Genomic DNA, 19,570 nt, shown 5'->3' with positions numbered 1-19,570 from the left:
TTGGTCAGCCATAATGTTTTTATATTCCTTTCCCTACACTCCACTGATGCCTTGGCTTGTGATCTTCTTTTAGATCATGGTGCTGCTTAGGGGGACAGCGTAGTGGCAGCCCCCCTCAAACCACAGGTAGGAGCCGCTACTGATTGATACTGTATATCCCAGTAGAGGGCAACCACTGGTAAATATGACCCCATGATGTTTAGTTACGTTATCACCTTATGGGGCATTTGGATGCTCAGTATGCCCCACCCCTTAAAGCTATGGTGGAAACATAATAAAAGACTTTGGCCATATTCTCTTCATTGCCTGGTGTTGTGTAATTTACTATGGGTGCCATTGTGTTAGGAATTTGCGAGACAAAGGGACAGATAGCTTAACTAAGGCAGTGATTTTCAACCTTTTTCAACGCGCAGCACACTGAACTCTATTTTAAAATTTCCAAGGCACACCATCGGTCCCCCAGAGAAAAACACGCACATTGGGACCCATGATGCGACAGGACGGGACGACACATACACTGGCCCCCGCAGAAGAAAACAATCACATTGGCCCCTACAAAAATCAAAATAAAACACATTGACATCCATTGAAAACCAAATAAACATATTGGCCCCCAAAGAAAACAAACATAACACACATTGGCCCCCACTTAAAAAACCAATCACTCTGGTCTCCACAGAAAGCAACATATTATACATTAGCCCCCACAGAAAGCAACATATTACACATTGTCCCCACAAAAGGAAAAATAATACATTGTCCCCACATAAAAAAAATCACATTTCCCCCACATTGCATTGTCCCCAAAGAAGGCAAAACAATACATTATTCCCACATACAAAAAAAAACATAACCGCACTGGTCTCTACAGAAACTAAAATATTAGATATGGGCGTGCCCTACCTGTCTGTGTGTGTCAGAGAAAGGTGCTCCCTGCCCGTCAGTCACGGAAGCGGGTGCAGCAGAAGCCTGTCATGGAGGACCTTCTCACTGCACAGCAGTATAGAGATGGCTAGTGAGTGAGTGTCTCAACACACTGACTCAAATCATTCAGATGTTCAAATGATTTGAGTCAATCAGCGTTTGTTGTGTCGAGACACTCACCTCCCCTAGCCTCTCTGTCAGTGGGAGTTAGAGTGAGTGGCAGCTCCACCCCCTACACTGCTGATCCGACCTGATTATACTTCTGCACTGTGTCAGATCAGCAGTGTAGGGGGCGGAGCTGTCAGTGACTCACTCTGAGTCGTGCAGCTACTGCCAGGGCTCGGGGAGTGCACTGACGCAGGAGAGTCAGTGAGAACCCTAAGCTGTAGTGCTGGGCTGCGGGGGGCGGAGTTGTCAGCGACTCACTCTGAGTCGCTGGGACCTCTGCTTCCTACAGCTCTAAAGAGATTTCCCGGCATTCCACTGCCCGGAGTCTACTGCGCATGCGCAGAACACCGGAAAATGGCCGCGGCGGCCATTTTTCTGGTGTTCTGAGCAGCGCTGACACCCGACGTAGGACCACAGACAGGTAAGTTGAGAAAAATATGGGTGCAGTGTGTGCGGTGCGGGGCCCCCTGGACCCGAGGGCCCGTGTGCCCCGCACATACTGCACCCATTATAGATATGCCACTGCCTAGAGCAGTGAGCACTGTGCGGGTGGGATGGCATCACCGCAGTCGTGACCTATGATGTCATGCCACCGCCGCGTCTCCATTGGTCACGTCCTGGGCAGCGGCTGAGCCAGCCGGAAGAGCCAGTGCTGCCCGAACTATTATGGGGTTTTACCCTGGGCACACGGGACCTCCACCTCTTCTCCAGCGCACACCTGGAAACCGCTTGTGGCACACAGCAGTTGAAAACCGCTGATCTAAGGTGATGGACACACAGAAGACAGCAGTATCATGTGACATTGAGGAGAGCCTACCTGATTGGTTCCTGTAACAGGCTTTGTGCAGCTTGCCACTGTAAAACTCTAGTCCGATAATGGCAAACATGAGAATAGCAAAAAAAAGCAGCAAGCCAATCTGAAGCAGGGGCACCATCGCCTTCATTATAGATTTCAAGACAATTTGTAAACCTGCAGGATGGAAGAAAACACAGTGATGGAATACACAGAACAGACAATCTGCCCATATGATAACTACAGTATTTATGGCATAAAATGTTCATACAATCATATCAAATATTTTGCTCCTGAATTTGGTATAACCTGCACAATTACCATTGATCAAATCATTCTAGAGATATATAATATAAATTGCTATGACATTATCATTGCTAAAATATATTACCTGCCTCTTAGGGGTCTATTCATGATGTTAATTATCGGGGTCCGAATGGACCCCGATAATTAACATTCTGACTCGCCTCAGCTATCAGAGCAATTCATCATTGCTCTTGCGCAGTGACAGCTGATGAGAAATCAGCTGTCCCCACGAGCCGCTTCACTGCTCCTTTTCAGTGCAGTGAATCTTTTCACGAGACTGCGCATGGGTGACCTACAGGTCACACATGCACACAAGAGCCACAAGGTCCAGCAAAAGGAGCCGGACAGGGATCACTAGTGTATGGGGACAGCGGTCCATTCTGCAAAAGGAAGGTAAGTAGGAGATATCTGTGAAATCTTCTGCTTTACCCTATTGAGGGATGGTCCGATAAATAAATTTTTACAATTGCAGGTGAAAATGTGCATTTTCACCTGCATTTATGATAATTAAGTGATGATGAATAGGCCCCATACACAGAGGTATTTCGTATACAGGGACGTGCAGTCAGGTAGGCAGGGGAGGCAGAGCCTCCCCTATCATACTTCCTGTCAGACTGCAAAGTTTTGACTTTAAAAGTTATCAGAATAATACAAAGAAGATATTTATAACTTATACATAACTTCTTTGTATTATTCTGATAATTTTTATAGGCAAAGCTCATCAAAATTGCAGCACTCCCTGTAAATACACGGAGAGATGAGAGATGAGGCAGTAAGAGCTTAGCCTTACTTCTGAAAGCTCAGACATTGCCTGGAGCTGGGGGCTAGGCCACGAAGCAGCCAATAAAACACAGAGAAAAAGAGCTAATGAGGCATGCCTCACTGTGAGGGGGCGTGCCTAGAGTTCTGATGGACACCTCTGACGATCAGGTGACCAGTCCAGGAAGTACTCAGGCATCAGAGCTCAGCAGCAGCAAGGAAGGAAATTTGAATATGCAGACAGAGAAAATACACAAAGGAGAAAAAGGTGAGGAGGGTCCATTGTGGACAACAGGACACTGTCTGGGGGCTTGTAAATCACTGTGTAACAGGAAAGGGAGTTTCCCTGCAGACACCAGTAGCTGGCACCTTGTCACTATGCAGGGACTGGCACCTTCTGTGTAAAGCTGGGTACACACTACACAATGTGTACCCAGCACGACATTGCCGGCAATGGGACCCGGCATGCAGCAAGTGCATACACACTTGCCAATGCTGGGTCCAACAGGGGGGAGCTACATGTCATGCTGCATTATGAAAGTCACTAGTGACATGTGGGAGCGGGCATATCATGGGTACACATTAGACAATGTACCTGATAGTGTATACCCAGCTTAAGGGGTGGGGGATCTTCTCTGCAAGGGGGAGATCTGTGTGAGGGGGGGGGATGTAGTTGACATCCCTGCGGTCAGGATGCTGGTGCTCAGAATGCCAGCGCCGGAATTCCCACACCAGTTAGAATCCCAGCACCAGCATCCTAACCGCCAGCATCCCGAAATTGAGTATTGGGATTAGGGGGATGGTTAAGCACTAAGGGGAGGGTTAGGCAGCATGGGGGAGGGTTAGGCTGCATGGGGGAGGGTTAGGGTTAGACTGCCGGGGGGAAGTTAAGTTTAGGCTGCGGGGGGAGAGTTAGGTTTAGGCTGTGGGGAGGGAGGGTTAGGTTTAGGGGTAGGGTCCTTACCGGCAGGTGTCGGTATGCTTACCCAGTTGAGAGGGGGGATTCTTCTCTGCTAGGGGGAGAACTGTGTGGGGGAAATCTTTTGTGCTAGCGGGAGATATGTGTGGGGGGGATCTGTGTGAGGGGGAGATCTGTACAAGTGAGGTAGGTTCATATATGTGTGTGTAAATCTGGCCAGTGCCTCCCTAGCAATTGACCTCACCGCATGTCCCTGCTGGTATATGTTTACAAAGAATAATTTTCAGACGTGTCCTCATACACTGTGACTTCAGACGCGCCAAACAACCACTCTCTGTGCGTCTGGTCCTGGATGGTTCGGCTGCGCAAGCATCTTTCTCTTCACTGCAGGGGGAACTACTACAGGGTGCATTACTACGAGGGGCACTACAGGGCATTACTACTAGGGGCACTAGGGGGCATTACTACAGGAGGCACTGCAACTGGGGACACTACTACTGGGGGCATTACTACTGGGGGCACTAGGGGGCATTACTGCTGGGGGCACTACTACAGGGGGCAATGCTACTTGGGGCACTATGGGGCATTACTACTGGGGGCACAACTAATGGGGGCATTACTACTGTTGGCACTACTAATGGGGACACTGCATATAAAACACAACACTCCTGGGGGCACTGTTTAAGGGGCACCACTCCTGGGGGCACAGCATAAGGGGCAGTACTGCTGTGGGCATTGTATAAGGGGCACTACTACTGTGGGCATTATGCATATTAGGGGCACTACTGCTGTGGGCATTGTGTATAAGGGGCACTAATGTGGGCATTGTGTAAAAGGGGCATTACTGTGTCTCATAACATGAATAAGGGCCACTATTATGTGGTGTAAAGTGAATCAGTGGCACTGTGAGGTGTAATGTGAATAAGATTGTGCTACTGTGTGGCATAATTTGAATTAGGGATACTATTATGTGATCACGCCCCTTTCTTTCGAGACCATGCCCCTTTTTGCAGCGCGCCCCCCTTTAATTAGATAGTGCAGAGGATGGGGGGGTGAGGTCCACCACGTCTCTAGGACCACTTTAAGCACTGCCTGCGACTTTGTACATGTTTAAATCGAATTTCTGTGTGGTTAAAGTTGTAGCCCAGCATCTATAGTACACAGTGAGTGTTTTGCTGCGTCTGCAATGCGAATAAGATGCATATTTTAATTAAAAAGACGTTAAGGTACACCTCTCGGAATAGGCCACTCATCCCAGGTGTCCTGCGCCGTATTGCGTATTGACGCAATGCGTACAAGGACATATCTGTATTCTATCGCCATATATACTTTATTAGTTTTCTCCTGTTTCAGGGGCATTGAGAACTGAACGGGGCTCAGATAATGGGAGGTCTTGGGCAAATCTGGGTAGGCATGGCCACACCCCCTCCGGAAAAAACAGAAAAAATCCTATGTGCAGCTATGCGGTGTAAAGGGGGACATTTGTCCGCCCTCAGCAACTGACCCTGGCACCTGTCGGGCCCAGTAATCAGTACCCACCCCTTCCCCTTTCAGTGCCCCTGTGCTCAATTTAACTTTATTTTTCATGTAAAGATATTTATGAGATGCAAGTTTCTGTTAAATTATAATATTTATTATCTTACACAGAGCTTTTACAAAATAATGTTATAAAAAATCTAGTATCAACTTGACTTACTTGGGATTCCAGAGACCAGCTTTAGAGGCCTGAGAACACGCACAGCCCGCAAAGTCCGCAGGTCCACATGAGTATTAAAGTGAGTCCCAGCTGTGGCCAGGATGCTGCAATTAAAACAGAAGCCATAATCAACCAAGTTCCTTAAATCGTGCAAATAATATTTATATCTAAACTACTATGGGGACGCCAGTCTTTTGGCATGAGCATGATCCGTGTCAGTAAGTATCCTGTGTGCCTTCTCTATCACCTAAATAACCGCCACCAGCACCTCCACTTAACATCCAGTACACCCAGGGCCCAGTGTACTCCCTGTGCTTTTATACATATATTTTATTTTATATTATACCATCTGTCATCCTATGGACCACAGTGTCCCTCCCTGGTCACTCTGCCAATAGGTCACAGGCCCAGGTGTATTCTACTATGCTCTACTAATATACCAAACCTTGGACTTTGTTTCTGGAGTATGTTTTGCCTAATCGCTGTCAGCTTTTATTACCTACCCATGTATCAGACGTGTGTTCCAAACAGTGTGCTGATCATGGACTGTCTAACTACTACTGGTTTTGAGTCCTGACCAGTGGCGGCTTATACCTTCTATTACTGAGTGGTCTGCTAGTCAGAAATGCGCACATGGGTGGGATTGCAATCCCACACGTGCACAAATCAGCAACCAGGCTTCTAGGGACTGCATTGGCTGCAGCCCTAGAAGTCAGACAGGGCTGCTGATATAGCAGGGGAGTGGCTTCCCATTGGAATCGCACTCTCTGTTAAGTGCAGTCCGGGCTGGCAGTCCCAGGGTGAGAAAACACCTCCCCTGAGACTTGCTGATTAGCAGGAAGCACTTCCAATGGGAATCGCTGCCTCTGCTAGACAGTCCCTGCGTTCCCTTAGTAAAATCTGCCACTGGTCCTGACACTACAAGACAGATGAGCAACATCTTTTTATACCTGTACCAGTGGGGTTGCTCACCTGATATTGCCATATATAAGTGTGTGTCCTTGCCATTGGGGTTTAAAAAGAGAAAAAGGGCAGGATTGGTGAGATTATAGCATGGAAATGTGACATTGGTGAAAATGTTGAAGAGGTGAGCTATAGGTGGGCATGCAGTGAAGAGAAGGAAATGATAAGCTGGGAGGGAATAGAGTTTAGGGGGCAGGTTATAGGGTGAGATCATAAGGTGAGTGAAGAGACCTTGAGACTTATGTAATAGGCTGCGAGCTTATGTCACTGTAGCAATTCATGCGAGTGTTCCTGTATTTTTAAAGCGGAAATTATTTTAAAGGCAATACCATCTTGGATTTGCCTTTAAAATCATTGCTTTGGAGGTGGGTTGATGAAGATCAGTGGTGTATGAGGCATTTGGCATGGTAAAAAAAAAATCTTGTTGAATGGTATCAATGTGCAGTAGGTTTCAAAATCATGAACTGTGAGCCAGAGCCATATTATGACTCCCTGGGGTCCTAAGCAAGATAATGGTCTGGGCCCCCCTACTCTGATTCATTGATATCTTTCTATCTACCTACTTACCCTGGTACAATAAAGTTTTCTTTGTTTATTGCAAGTCACACTGTTATCACACACCTTATACACACAGATCACACTGATATGGTACACCACCAGGTGCACACTGATCACTATACATAGGTCACATCCATATATCTATATCACACATCTGATACACACTGATCACTATACAAAGGCAGGTGTGTAGAGAGGCCGGCCAGGCCCAAGTGAAGGCGGTGTGGCCTAATCACGAAATACGTGGCTACTCCCCCTTTTGAATTCAAAAAATATATATTTGCACTGGGGAGGGAGGTGCTGTGAGCCCCTCAGCCCAGCGCAAAGCGAGGTGGCGCGATCAGCATGATCGCTCCCCCCCAACAGGCATAGGAGACTGCTCTCCCACTGCAGCCCGGCATACAGCAGTGTGTGCTGGGCTGCTGTGATTTAAGAGAGAGAGAGGGGGAGGGGGCGGTACCCGCTCACCCCTCTCGGCGCCAATGTACACAGGTCACACCTATATTACACATATTACACATCAGATACCACTGATCACAATACAATACATAGGTCACATCTATAATATTTATTTATATTAAGCATCTGATACAATATTACTGTTAAAAAATAGTCAGCTAAAAAAAGAACACTGTGAGACATTAGCAACCATAGGAGAAATAACGTTTTCCATACTACAAGTGTGTTTAACACATATGGGTTTTTATTTCTATATACTTTTATGCATTTTTTAATGTACAGTATGATATTGTTTTTGGAATATTTTTATGAAGAATGAATACAAGGAAATATTCCTCTTTATTTGAAAAACAATCACACGGCTCTATGAGTGTCTCTTAAATGTGTTACATCTTAAGTATACAATCATTTAGTTGTGTTCAATAAAAATTACACCTATAGCGCCGCTTTCCTCAAGTAGATATAATTATATTTAGCCAGGAGACTACCTGCTTTTTTGCGGCCGCTACTATAGGCGATAATTTTTTAAATTGTACATCTGTAACTATGAAATTGTGGGTAATAACAATATATATAGAACTAGTGGATATTTGCATCTCAACAGGTTGGTTTTGTTTATAATCTGGGATACCTCCGACAGCGCCTATTTCCACATCCCAAATTAGGTGGAGCTACATTAGGTACAAAACTCTGGCCGTGCATAAAGGACAAACAGAGACACACACACAAACACTTACTTGCTTATTATATAGATTATTATTATTATTATTATTAACTCTGCTAAATCAGGTTTTACCATAAACAATTTGGCCTGGAGGTTTTCATATAATGTATTGTATTAGCAAACTGGAAAGAACATTACTTGGAAAATAAATTAACATTTTTAAACATACATTGTTCTAAGCACATACTGTACAGTCTGTTTTTCTATTAGGCACAGTAAGTAACAAGCAATATACAAAATCTAAGAACAGGATGTCCTTGAAATATTTATACACATAGAATTAAAAATTGTGCATATGATAGACATTGAGCCTGAGAAAAACAAAAATGATTGGAGTGATCCCAGCAACTCAGAAAATTCAAAATTGGGCCATTTTTCAACTAATTTACTTAATTACAGGCCAGAGTTTCACTCCCTACTGCGATTCCAACAGACTCTGCAATTAGCAATCTAAAATTCAGTTCTCAAGTCAGCCCCTTACAATCAATCCATCTCTTTAACAATGGCCATTAGTAAATGTGTGTTACGCCAACTGTACCCAATAATCTAGAATGCCTTTATTGTTACTATGGTGAACATTGTTTTGAATATTACAATTGCATGGCTCATTCTCTTCTACAAAAAACCAAAACCTATGTTTTCTAGAACCTTATATCCATTTTATGATGCAGTGATTGCTATGGCAATATAGTAGAGGAATTTTAGAGATCCTTTCAGAAGTGGAGGTGGAGTCAAAGGATATTGCACTATAGGGCGGTTATATGTTTATTGTAAATTATACGCTGTGTGACCAATGTTTTTAGACACCAGGATTTGGAAGATTGGAAAGTGTTATCAGGTAAGCCTATTTTCCATTAGTAAATGTACACAGTAATTTGTCACCTTATTTAAGGGTTAAGTGGCTGTACATAGGGCCTGATTCAGCGCGGATCGCATGGCTGCATTTGCACGCACCCGCTAGCTGCGAAAATATGCTAATGAATGCAATCGCAGGGCAACCGCAGCACTATACCAAGACGCCCATCACTGTATAAAGCGGTCCACTTCCCTTGACATGCATCCGCAAGTCAGCAAAAACATCGGTTACATCGACTAACCATTCACACAGTTGTGGTTGACCTGACCCTACCTCACAAACTGCTAAACTTCCTGTCGCCATCTAGACCTCTGCCAACATATACAATTGCAGGAGCTTAATTATGCACGCCCCTGTAATAGCATTCAAATGCACAGCCACGCCCTAAACAATAACTTCATGTCAATTACTATGCTATTGGACTGCATGCTCACTGCAATCACTTCCCAATCGCAGCGGCCGGTTCACGCACTGCGATGCATACACAAGCGCAGAGCACAAACATCAATCTGCTGCATTTGAACGCAGCCATGCAATCCAACCTGACGAAGGCCCATACTACACTATGGGCCTGATTCAGAGCCGAACGCTCAGATCAGAGCGCTCGCTCTGAATCAGTGCCCTCCTACCTGAAAATGGAGCGACCTCCTGGCTGCTCGCATAGCTGTGGGTTACCACCCACAGCATATGCGAGTGGCCAAAAAAGATGGTCGCGATGGTCAAGACCATCGCGACCATCGGGCTTGCGACGAGACCCTGTGGTAGGGTCTCGCTGCCGCAAGCCCAGGAGTGATTTTGGCTCTATTAGAGCCAAAATCACTCCCACTGACATCATTACTGATGTCAGTGGGGCCGGCTTCAGACGGTAGGCGTTCCCATGGGAACGCCTCCGTCTGGCAGCCACGCCCCCGGCACGCCCACCAAAGGGTCGTGCTGTCACTCACCATCGACAGCACGCCCCCTTTGGTGCGAGACCCCGAGTGACGTATTCCTCGTCACTCGCCGGGTCTCGCACATGCGCAAGACGGAGCTCCCTCCATTGTGCGCATGCGCATTCGCACAACATCGACCCGCTTGCGAGCGTCCTTTGCTCGAGAGTGGGACTGAATGACCCCCTATGAGCGATCTCCTCACTTATTTTTAACTTTTTTCAACTTAGATCTGGATTTGGAACAGGTTAGAGGAGAAGTGGATGCTGTTGTGTGATATTTTGGACTTATCATTTCAGGCAGTACTGTAAATATATATATATATACAGTGCTCAAAGTGGGGGGTATACAATGGTAGGACAGACCTCCACTTCAAGGCACTGCTGCCTGTGCCGCTGCAGTGACCGGCAGTGTCAGGCATGTACTGGATCCAGGGACCCAACAGCCACTGTATTTTCCTACATTGGTAGACAATGCAATAAAGTTGGAGCCGGAGGGATGCATAGGCTGTAACTGGAGGGGAAGGTCCCTTGGGGCTGGAAAGACAGAAGAGACTGGAGAGGGGGCTTGCTAGAGCTAGAGAGTCACTGGGGGGCTTTGTTGGAAAGATAGAAGGGAGCTGAAAAGACACTGGAGGCTGCAGCTGGAGTGACACTTGCAGGCAGCAGCTGGAGAGACAGATGAGATCTGGAGCAACTCTGGGGGTCTGAGGAGACACTGGGGGTCTGCAGTTAGAGAGACTCTGGGAGTCTGTAGAGACTCTGGGGGCTGCAGCTGGAGAGACACTGGGGACTGGAGAGACGGAAAGGGGTTGGCTGGCAACACTGGGGGGCTGTGCTAGAGGGAAAGAAGAAAGCTGGAAAGACACTGGGGTCTAGAGAGACTCTGGGGGTTGCAGCTGGAGTGATGCTAGAGGGCTTTGCTTGAGAGATAGAAGGGGATTGGAGTTGGAGAGACTCTATGGGCCTGAAAAGACACTGGGGGCTGCAGCTGGAGAAACACTGGGAGAGACAGAAGGGTCTTGAGAGACAGGAAGGGGTTGGCTGGAGAGAAACTGGTTGGTCTGGAGAGACACTGAGGGGCTGAAGTTGGAGAAACACAAGGGAATGAGACTGGAGAGACAGAGGGGCGCTGGAGAGATGCAATGGGGGATGAGGTTGTAGAGAACTGAGGGGAAGTTGCTGTAGATTATCCTCAACTAGCAGGATTAGAAGGAAAAGGCTCATGGACAATTGTCTTCATTAAGACACCAATTCTAAATAAACATTACTTATACAAATGGTACCACATTAGAATATACAGTTTAATAATACAAAATTGTTTGCTCAGGGAAGTTCACATTTTGCCCTGCACCAAAACGACTGTTACTATGTATTATCTGGATAAACCTCTGCTATATGATTATGACATTGATTATATTCCTGTGAAAACAGGCATCTTACGGACCATGTGATCTCCTACGTGAATAGTTAATACCGACTGAGGTCACCATCTGCCCAGGGTGGAACAATTTCTTCAGCGGTTCCCCATTGCAGAGAAACCACGTATAGGTAAAAAGGGCACTGTCACGTTCGGATTTGTCTGTGGATTCAGACATGAGTCTCTGGCAGGAGAGGGTTCTGGAGTGGATGTCTGGAAACTGGTTGGTCTAATATAGTTGCGGCTCATGAGAAGTAGTCTGAGACTGAGGGAAGCTGGTCAGTACTGGGGAATTGGCAGAGAACCTGAACAGAGGTGCGGAGTCTAACACGGCGATGATTTTCACCAGAGACCCCCGCAAGGGAGTTTGGGCATAGCTGCGCAGGTCATGATCCTCTGCTTGCGTTTCCCTGTACTGGCAGCTGAAGACTGAATCTCTGGTAAGGAACCGGACTGGGCGACATCAGACTGGAACCGATGGTATAGAATATTGGACTGGAACCAAGGGTATATGATATTCGACTGGAACCGATGGTAGAGGATATCGGACTGGAACCTATGGTAGAGGATATCGGAACTGGAACTGATAGACTGGACCGATGGTAAAGGGTCTCTAAGATGGAACCAGATACTGGAGCCAGGAGTGCAGCAAGATGGAAATCTGCACAAGAGTCACTGAGTAGGATATACTATCCACAGGAGCTTTCTCTAATGCTTCTACAGCTGGGCTGAAGACAACATTGCACTGGCAAGTGCTGTGTGCAGGGAGAATCCTTATATCCCCCTGGGAGAGCAGGGATTGGCTACAGGTGTCATGTGACCACATACTAGTCTCCAGTTTGTGGAGATCCGGTTGCCTGATCCAGACTGACATGGCTGCGTCCAATCAGCCAGCACTGGAGGGAATGCTGCATATAGAAGCTGGGGAGTTTGCAGGAGATGAGAAGAACTGCAGCTGGAGGAAGTCTGTCACGAAGCTGGATCATAGAGCGAAGAGCAACATAAGCGACCCGGCGGCTGTAGCCGCTTGTGACACCCTCACTTCTAAATTCCCACTTCAAGCACTGCCTATATACAAGGGTAGTTCGATAAGTAAGGTAACAAGATCTTTCACGTGTGTTATGCTCTCTATTTGGTTCTAATTACCAGCCAGGCCAGAGCAGATAGACCACTACTTCCCCTCACGGCCATTAGACTGCGCCTCATATCAGTCATACTGTTCCAACATCAGTTGTAAGATTGCGGGGCTGGTGGAAACATGGTCAACAATTGAGGTGGGTAGGGTGATCAGATTTCTGCGTCTAAAGGGCACATCAGCAGCTCTAATTTCATCACCAACTAGTCGAGGTGTATGGTGATAATATCATGTCATAGAAATAGGTTGAGTTTGATGCACTGCCTTTGATAACAGCAGGACACACATTCAAGATGAGCAGTGATCTGGCCTTTATTAATTATGTGCTAAGAAAAAAAACAGGTTAAATAATAACCTTGGCCAATGGTTGTCATCTGACCTAAAATGTAGACACAGTTCTATAGCTTTGACATCAACCATATATGTCTCAAGCCATTTGGCCAAACACGCGTTGTAGTTATCACTGGCAAAATGTGCATATAAATCTCACTCATTTTAGTTAATTTATAACAGAGATTTTACAGAAATTAGAGATGAAGGTGATCCGGACCGCTCTGAACATCTTAATCTGAGCCGCATCCAAGTCCTGGCTCTGGCTTTCCCGCCAGCTTGGTTGTCAGATCGAGGCTAAAAAAGTCCAGAACTGGATGAAATGCGTTGGTTCATGCCCCCTAAGATTCATGCCATTTGATTTACATAGACTATTGGAGTTTCTTGTAGACATTTACAAGTATATTTTAAGTTTATATGCGCTTTCCTTTTACACAGGACTCTAAGTGGTAAATTTACTAAAAATCGAGATTGATCAATCTTGGGTGATTTAAGAGTTGATTTTAATCTCGCAAATTTACTAAAGGTAAAGTTGAGTGAGATAGAGAGAGATTTCTCTCTTCTCACTCGTAAACTCGGGGTAGATATCTAACTCGAATCAATTCACCATCGGGCAAATCGGTACTTTTCACCTAAAATATACATCTTTCAAATTTACCAAGAATTGGGATGACAAGCTCGGGTGGTCAGTGTGTCAGCAGCTGGAAGCCAATCAGCAACCGCTCTACAGTTAACGGCTGCTGATCGGCTTCTGGCTCCTGACACACTGACCAGCCCATGTGGGAACACTCAGGAGCCAGAGCCAATCAGCAGCCACTAACTGTAGAGCGGTTGCTGATTGGCTGATGGCTCATGACAGTTCTCACTGAACAGTCGGGAGCCGGTTAGCGGGGTATGTGGTCACACACATACACCGCTAATGGTAAGTATATGGATCTTTTTTTTAATTTAGCAAATACCCCCTGGATTCTACGGAGATCAGTGCAAGGATGGAGGTGAGTATATGATCTTTTTTGCAGGTCCATGCACATGGATTTCTACTTGGTGAAGAGGACAGACAGGCTGGTACAGGTAAGTATGTGCGAATGATGTATGTGTGTATTAAACTTTTACTGTATAAGGTGTGTGTACTGTCTTTGTTTAACTTTTTATTTTACAGTGGAGGTACAGGTGCCGGCCGCCTGCTGGCACTTGTAGTTCCACAAGTGCCAAAGGGCAGGCATGCTGGCACCTCTAGTTCTACTGTAAAATACAACAGTTTACTTTGATTTGACACTTTATTACCCCCATACCCACAGCCCATGAGTGCAGGGAAGAACCCCGGGCTTCAGACCAAGCCTGGAGTTTCGGGAGAGAGGGGACCCTTTTTTTCGTGGGTCCATACCTTCCCTGAGATCCCCGACTTGGCCTGAGCAGCTTGGGGTGATAATGCTTTGGCCCTGGAGACCCGGTAATAGGGTCTCCTGGCTGTGGCATTACACCCCGGCCATTTTGGGTCCGGTGCTGGTTTTAAATATAGGGGAACCCCTACGCAATTTTTTTCCCCCTATATTTAAAACCAGGACTGGCCCTGCAGCCTGGTGCTGGTTCCTAAATTACGTTAGAACCCTACTCATTTTGTTCTCCATAATTTTAGAAACCAGGACGGGCTGGCAAGTCAGGGGCTGGTTATGCTTTTGGGGGGGGGACCCTACATCATATTTTTTTTTAAATGAACCCGTTTTTTAGGGGTACAACACAAGCAGCTTACACATATCTCACTGATATGTCCAGGCTGCTTGCTAGGGAGAGTTGTGCAGAGAGAAATCACTGCAATCTCGGGTGAGACAACTCACTCGAGCTTGCTTTAAAATTACCCAAGACACTCGGTCTATATCACCATTGGCAAACTTGCTTAACCGTAAATTTGAGAGATAAAAAGTGATTAAATCACCCGAGTTCAGGCGATCTGGAGCGAGATGAATCTCATTGCAAATCGGGAACATCTCAAATCTTAGTAAATTTACCCCCTATGATTCACTAGTCATTTTACTTGTAATTAATAAAAGTGTTGTATTAGACATATGTATACAGTGTCTAATTCCTTATAAAGACAGCACCTCTTACCAGCACATAATATTAACCCCCACCACAACCTTTGCAAGCACCAGGACTGAGGGAACCAGCAGGAAGTGCACAGCAGCATTGGGCAAGTACACACTTTCTTACCTACCCTGCACAATAGTGTTTACCAAGTTCCTGATACTGTGCCATGTATTACATTTGAGGTGGAAAGGAGAGTGAAGAGGGTAACTGCAGCATCATCAATTATAATAAGAACACTCACCCTACAGCCATAAAGTGATTTAAGATTTTGGGACTATATGAAAATGCAATCTCTTTATTAACTGTGCATCGATATGGACATACGAACACCCTTCCTACAGAATAAAAGTCGACTATCCATTGACATTTTATAATTCCTACAGATGAAGAGTCGGGACTACACATTGACATATAATGAGAAGGATTTTACATATGCCATACAACTCTGTTAGGATATAGTATCACTAATATTAGGGAGTCTGACCAGGACAACACTAAAAAGAATTAACAATAGTACCCCAAAGCAAACCACAATTTTTTCCTATAATTATATTGAGCAAGAGGCTGGGATACCTCTGTATGTGGAGCACGTAGGGACACCATACATAAGACCAAGAGTGCTGTACTCCAACCAGGTGACATCCCCTGCTTTGCTCACATGATCAACTTGGTGGTGCAGGGTTTTTAAAAAAATTACAAGGGCGTGATGGAGAGGATGCATGTGGTCCGAAAAATTTTGGGACAATTTCGCCATCCAGCCACAGCATGCAGGAGATTGTAGCAGCTGCAAGAACAGTTGAATTTGCCCTGCCAACAACGGTAACCAGGTGGAATTCTACTCTTTATATGCTTCATCAAATGTATGAACAGTAAAAAGCCATACACAGCTATACAACAAGCCATAACTTTGGGAGAGGAGAAGTGTTCCTTAGTCCATCGCAGTGGAGAATGCTTTCCATCCTGTGCAGGGTGCTCAAACCCTTCAAAGTAGCCACATGTGAAGTGAGTTCAGACACTGCTAGCTTGAGTCAGGCGATTCCCCTAAATAGGCTTTTGGAAAATTAGCTCCAGAAATTGAAGGAGGGGATTAAACAAAGCGATTCCACTAAATATGTAAGATTTGTAGATCAAGTCCTCTGTTCGCTTTGTCAGGTTCCAAGGATTGCCAATATATTGAAATTGGATCTCTACATTTTGGCAACCATGCTTGATCCCAGTTTTAAGTCGTGTCTTTCTTTCCAACTAACCCAGATCTTAAGCGATGCAAAGTGATCCTGGTGAGCAAGTTGGCAGCTCAAGTGGTACACGACACGACAACATCTCTTCCTTCAGTTTCTCTGGCAGCTGCCAGGAAAAAGCTCTGCTTTCCCAAAACACCCAGTGGTGATGCAGAGAAGTAAATTTGTGAGATCTGGTTGGATATAAAAGGATTGCTGAAAATTAGTTACACCGCTACCGTGACTCCATCTGATAGGGTCACCATCCAAATAATTGTGGAGGATTATTTTCATGACACTGTACACGTAGGCATGTCACAGAGTCCCTTGGACTACTGGAAAGACAAAAAGGCAATTTGGAGGCCCTTGTACAACTGGCTTTGCATTATCTAAGCTGTCCACCCTCCAGTGTGTACTCACAAAAAGTTTTCAGCACAGCCGGGCACCGTATCAGTTATCGGTGTAGGAGGTTACATCAACAAAAGGTGAAAAAGATGATGTTCATCAAAATTAACTGTAAATCTCACGAAGAAGACCTTTACCACCAATTATGTAAAAAAAAATAAAAGGTACCTGTAATGGTGGATTCCAGCGGGGATGAATTAATATTTTATAAGGATGATTTATACACTGATGAGGGTGAGGATGACAATGACGATGAAATCTTGGCACAGTAGAGCTCTTAGCTTAGCTGCCTTAAGCCCATTGGTGGCTTGTTTAGTGGGGACCCAAACAAACCAAGCACTTCAGCCACAAAAGTGGCAATCCTTGTCGCTGAAGTGCTTTGTTTGCTAAACTGTGCATGTCCTTTTTAACATCCAACATAAGGGTGCCTGGAAGGGCCCAAGGACAATTCCATCTTTTCCCCACTGGGGAAATGTTTCATACTGTAGATGTGCTATAAACTGCTGGGTGTTTGTGCCGCTGCTCTGTTGCTTAGTAACCAGTCAGCTTGCTGCAGCCTTTGGCCAACATTGGTGAAAACAATATTGTGAGCTGTGAGGTGGTCAAAATTGAATGGAAATGACTGGAAATTAACGTTATTGAGGTTAATAATACTCTAGGAACAAAAAAAGTCACAAAATGTGTGATTTTAGCTCTTTTGTCAATTTAAAAAAAAATGCAAATCCAAAACGGCGGTTTGGGAAATTCAAATCCAAAACCTGACGATGAATCAGAACCAAATCCAAATCCAGCAAAAAATGGTCCGGCGCACATCTCTAACGGAAATTTGCTTATCAACAAAGTACACCGCAGTTACAAGTCAACAACAGTTATTTTAAGAAATGCTTCACACTACAGTGATTTGTTGGTGTTTACAAAATGCTTACCCAGCTGTAGCACCAGGCATTTAGTTCCAGAATAACATTTGGTATCCATTAAACCTCTCATTTTAACTATTTCCTATCATAGTGGGAACCTCTAAAATTTGGCTTCATTGACAAGCCCTGGCACGTGCAACGGTTTCATGAACATGCATTTGCGATGAAAAGGCCTGTCATATTATTTCATTTTAAACGCATGCTAAATATTTATCTGGTTCTTCTGTCATGGATCTTACAGCTCACACTGTAATTTTTCTCCCAATGTTCTCAACTAAATTGAAGAAGATTTTTAGTTTAGAAGTTATGATGGCATTCCACCTTACGACATAAAAAAAAAAAATCTTACAGAGCAAATAAAGCCACTATCTGACACTGAGGCCCGTATTCAATTTGAGGCGGAAACTTTTCGCCGATGATGTCATTTTCACCTGTTTTGACTTTACTCCGTATTCAATTTGGAAGACTTTCTGCCTAGGCAGAAAGTCAATGCAATGTAATAGGTGGAAAAGTTTCGCCTATGACTGGGAGCCAGAAAAAAGTGCAGAATTGGGGTTTTGGGGTGCAACGTTGAGGGAACCCCCGTGCAGCCTTTAGACAGTCCCCCAAAGGTAAACTGTGTCAAAATTTAAAAATAAAACACTTAAGAACACCCCAAAAAATTACTTTGAATTTGGGGGCGTTAAAAAAAAATGTTGGGGGACAAAGATAAAAGCTAGTGAACTTGACTCTGGGGGGTCCCCAAGTATGCCCCAAGTGTTTTTTTGATTGCAGGTGCTTGCGGCAGGTCGATTTTTCACAATTTTTTCAACTTTACTCTAGCAACTTTTAAATATGCTGGCACCCATTTTCAAGTACCCCAAATTTGCTGGGATAAGTTTTTTTATGCAAAAAATACTCCTGAATACTATTCTGCATCACGTATACAAAAACGCTATTTAGCAGCTATTGAGCCTGTTTAAAAACACCAAATACCTTCAGCAAGCCAAATCGGGGGGGCGCAGTACCATAGCTAACCCCCATGTCAGAGCATCTTTTGGGGGGTGTCAGGCTGATTTCCCCAAATCTGACAGTACTTTCTGCCTGTTCAAGTTTCGCCGGGTTCCGTGTTTGTGTACTTTCATATTGAATACAGGGTAAAGCAGGCACGCACGCGATACTTTTCCGCGAAAAGTCTTGGAGGCGGAGAAGTATTGCGGGTCCGCTCAAATTGAATACGGCTCTAAGATAGAGTGCAGACAAAGTCTGTATTGCAATGCTGGATAATGTTCATGAAACTGAAATATTTCCTTTTGGCTAAATATGTCCATCATGCTTTATATCGCCTACTGCAGCAGGCTGTCATGGCAGGCGGGAAGTACTTCTCTAAACCATTAGACAGCGAATGAATGACAACTTTGAACTTGTTCTGCAAACATGTGTTGATTGCCACACAAAGGGGTCTATTCATTATATTAATTATCTGGGAACCCCGATATTTAGCACACTAACTCGCCGTGAGCGCCGGTGTCATTCAACATAGTTCCGGCGCAGAGAAAGCTGAACCAAAAATCATCTGTCTTCGCGAGCGGCTTAACTGGTCCTTTCGTAGCAGTGAGACAAATGCACATGTGTAACCTACAGGTCACGCATGCATGCGCATAAGCGCCCCAACGTCCGGCCGAAGAAGACCGGACAGGGACGGAGGGATCCAAAAGGATCCCTCTTCGCAACCCAGGACTCCTTCCCATAGGGAAGGATATGAACATGGCGAATGTTCCCTCAGTCAAGCGTGATGAATTCTGTCCCCATACTAGTGTATGGGGACAGCAGGACATTGCGGTAAGCAGGTGATATCTGTGATATCTCCTGCTTCACCCTTTTGATGATTGGCCCGAAAATGTAATTTCTACAATTGCAGGTGAAAATTAAAATTTTTTAGAAATTAAGTGATGATGAATAGACCCCAAAGACAGGACCCGTTATGTCACAGCAGCGCAAGTGACTGCAGTGAAAAGCCGGGCACACA

General features: G+C 45.2%; 1 protein-coding gene across 2 annotated transcripts in view; it reads right to left on the bottom strand.

Annotated features, from left to right (window-relative positions):
• The window catches only part of CACNA1E (calcium voltage-gated channel subunit alpha1 E), an 851,696-nt gene that overhangs the window by 163,069 nt on the left and 669,057 nt on the right, over positions 1 to 19,570 (bottom strand). For both annotated transcript variants that reach the window (XM_088447158.1, XM_088447156.1), the window contains 2 exons: positions 5,566 to 5,669; positions 1,910 to 2,062 (listed from right to left, as the gene is read on the bottom strand). In XM_088447158.1, the coding sequence (XP_088303284.1) occupies positions 1,910 to 2,062; positions 5,566 to 5,669 (257 nt within the window). The remainder of the gene's footprint in view (positions 1 to 1,909; positions 2,063 to 5,565; positions 5,670 to 19,570) is intronic.

This window comes from Taudactylus pleione, unplaced genomic scaffold, assembly GCF_031769625.1.
Source record: "Taudactylus pleione unplaced genomic scaffold, aTauple2 ptg000421l, whole genome shotgun sequence".
NCBI lineage: Eukaryota > Metazoa > Chordata > Amphibia > Anura > Myobatrachidae > Taudactylus > Taudactylus pleione.
The sequence above is the reverse complement of the archived record's forward strand: the minus strand, read 5'-3'. Positions and strand labels throughout refer to the sequence as shown.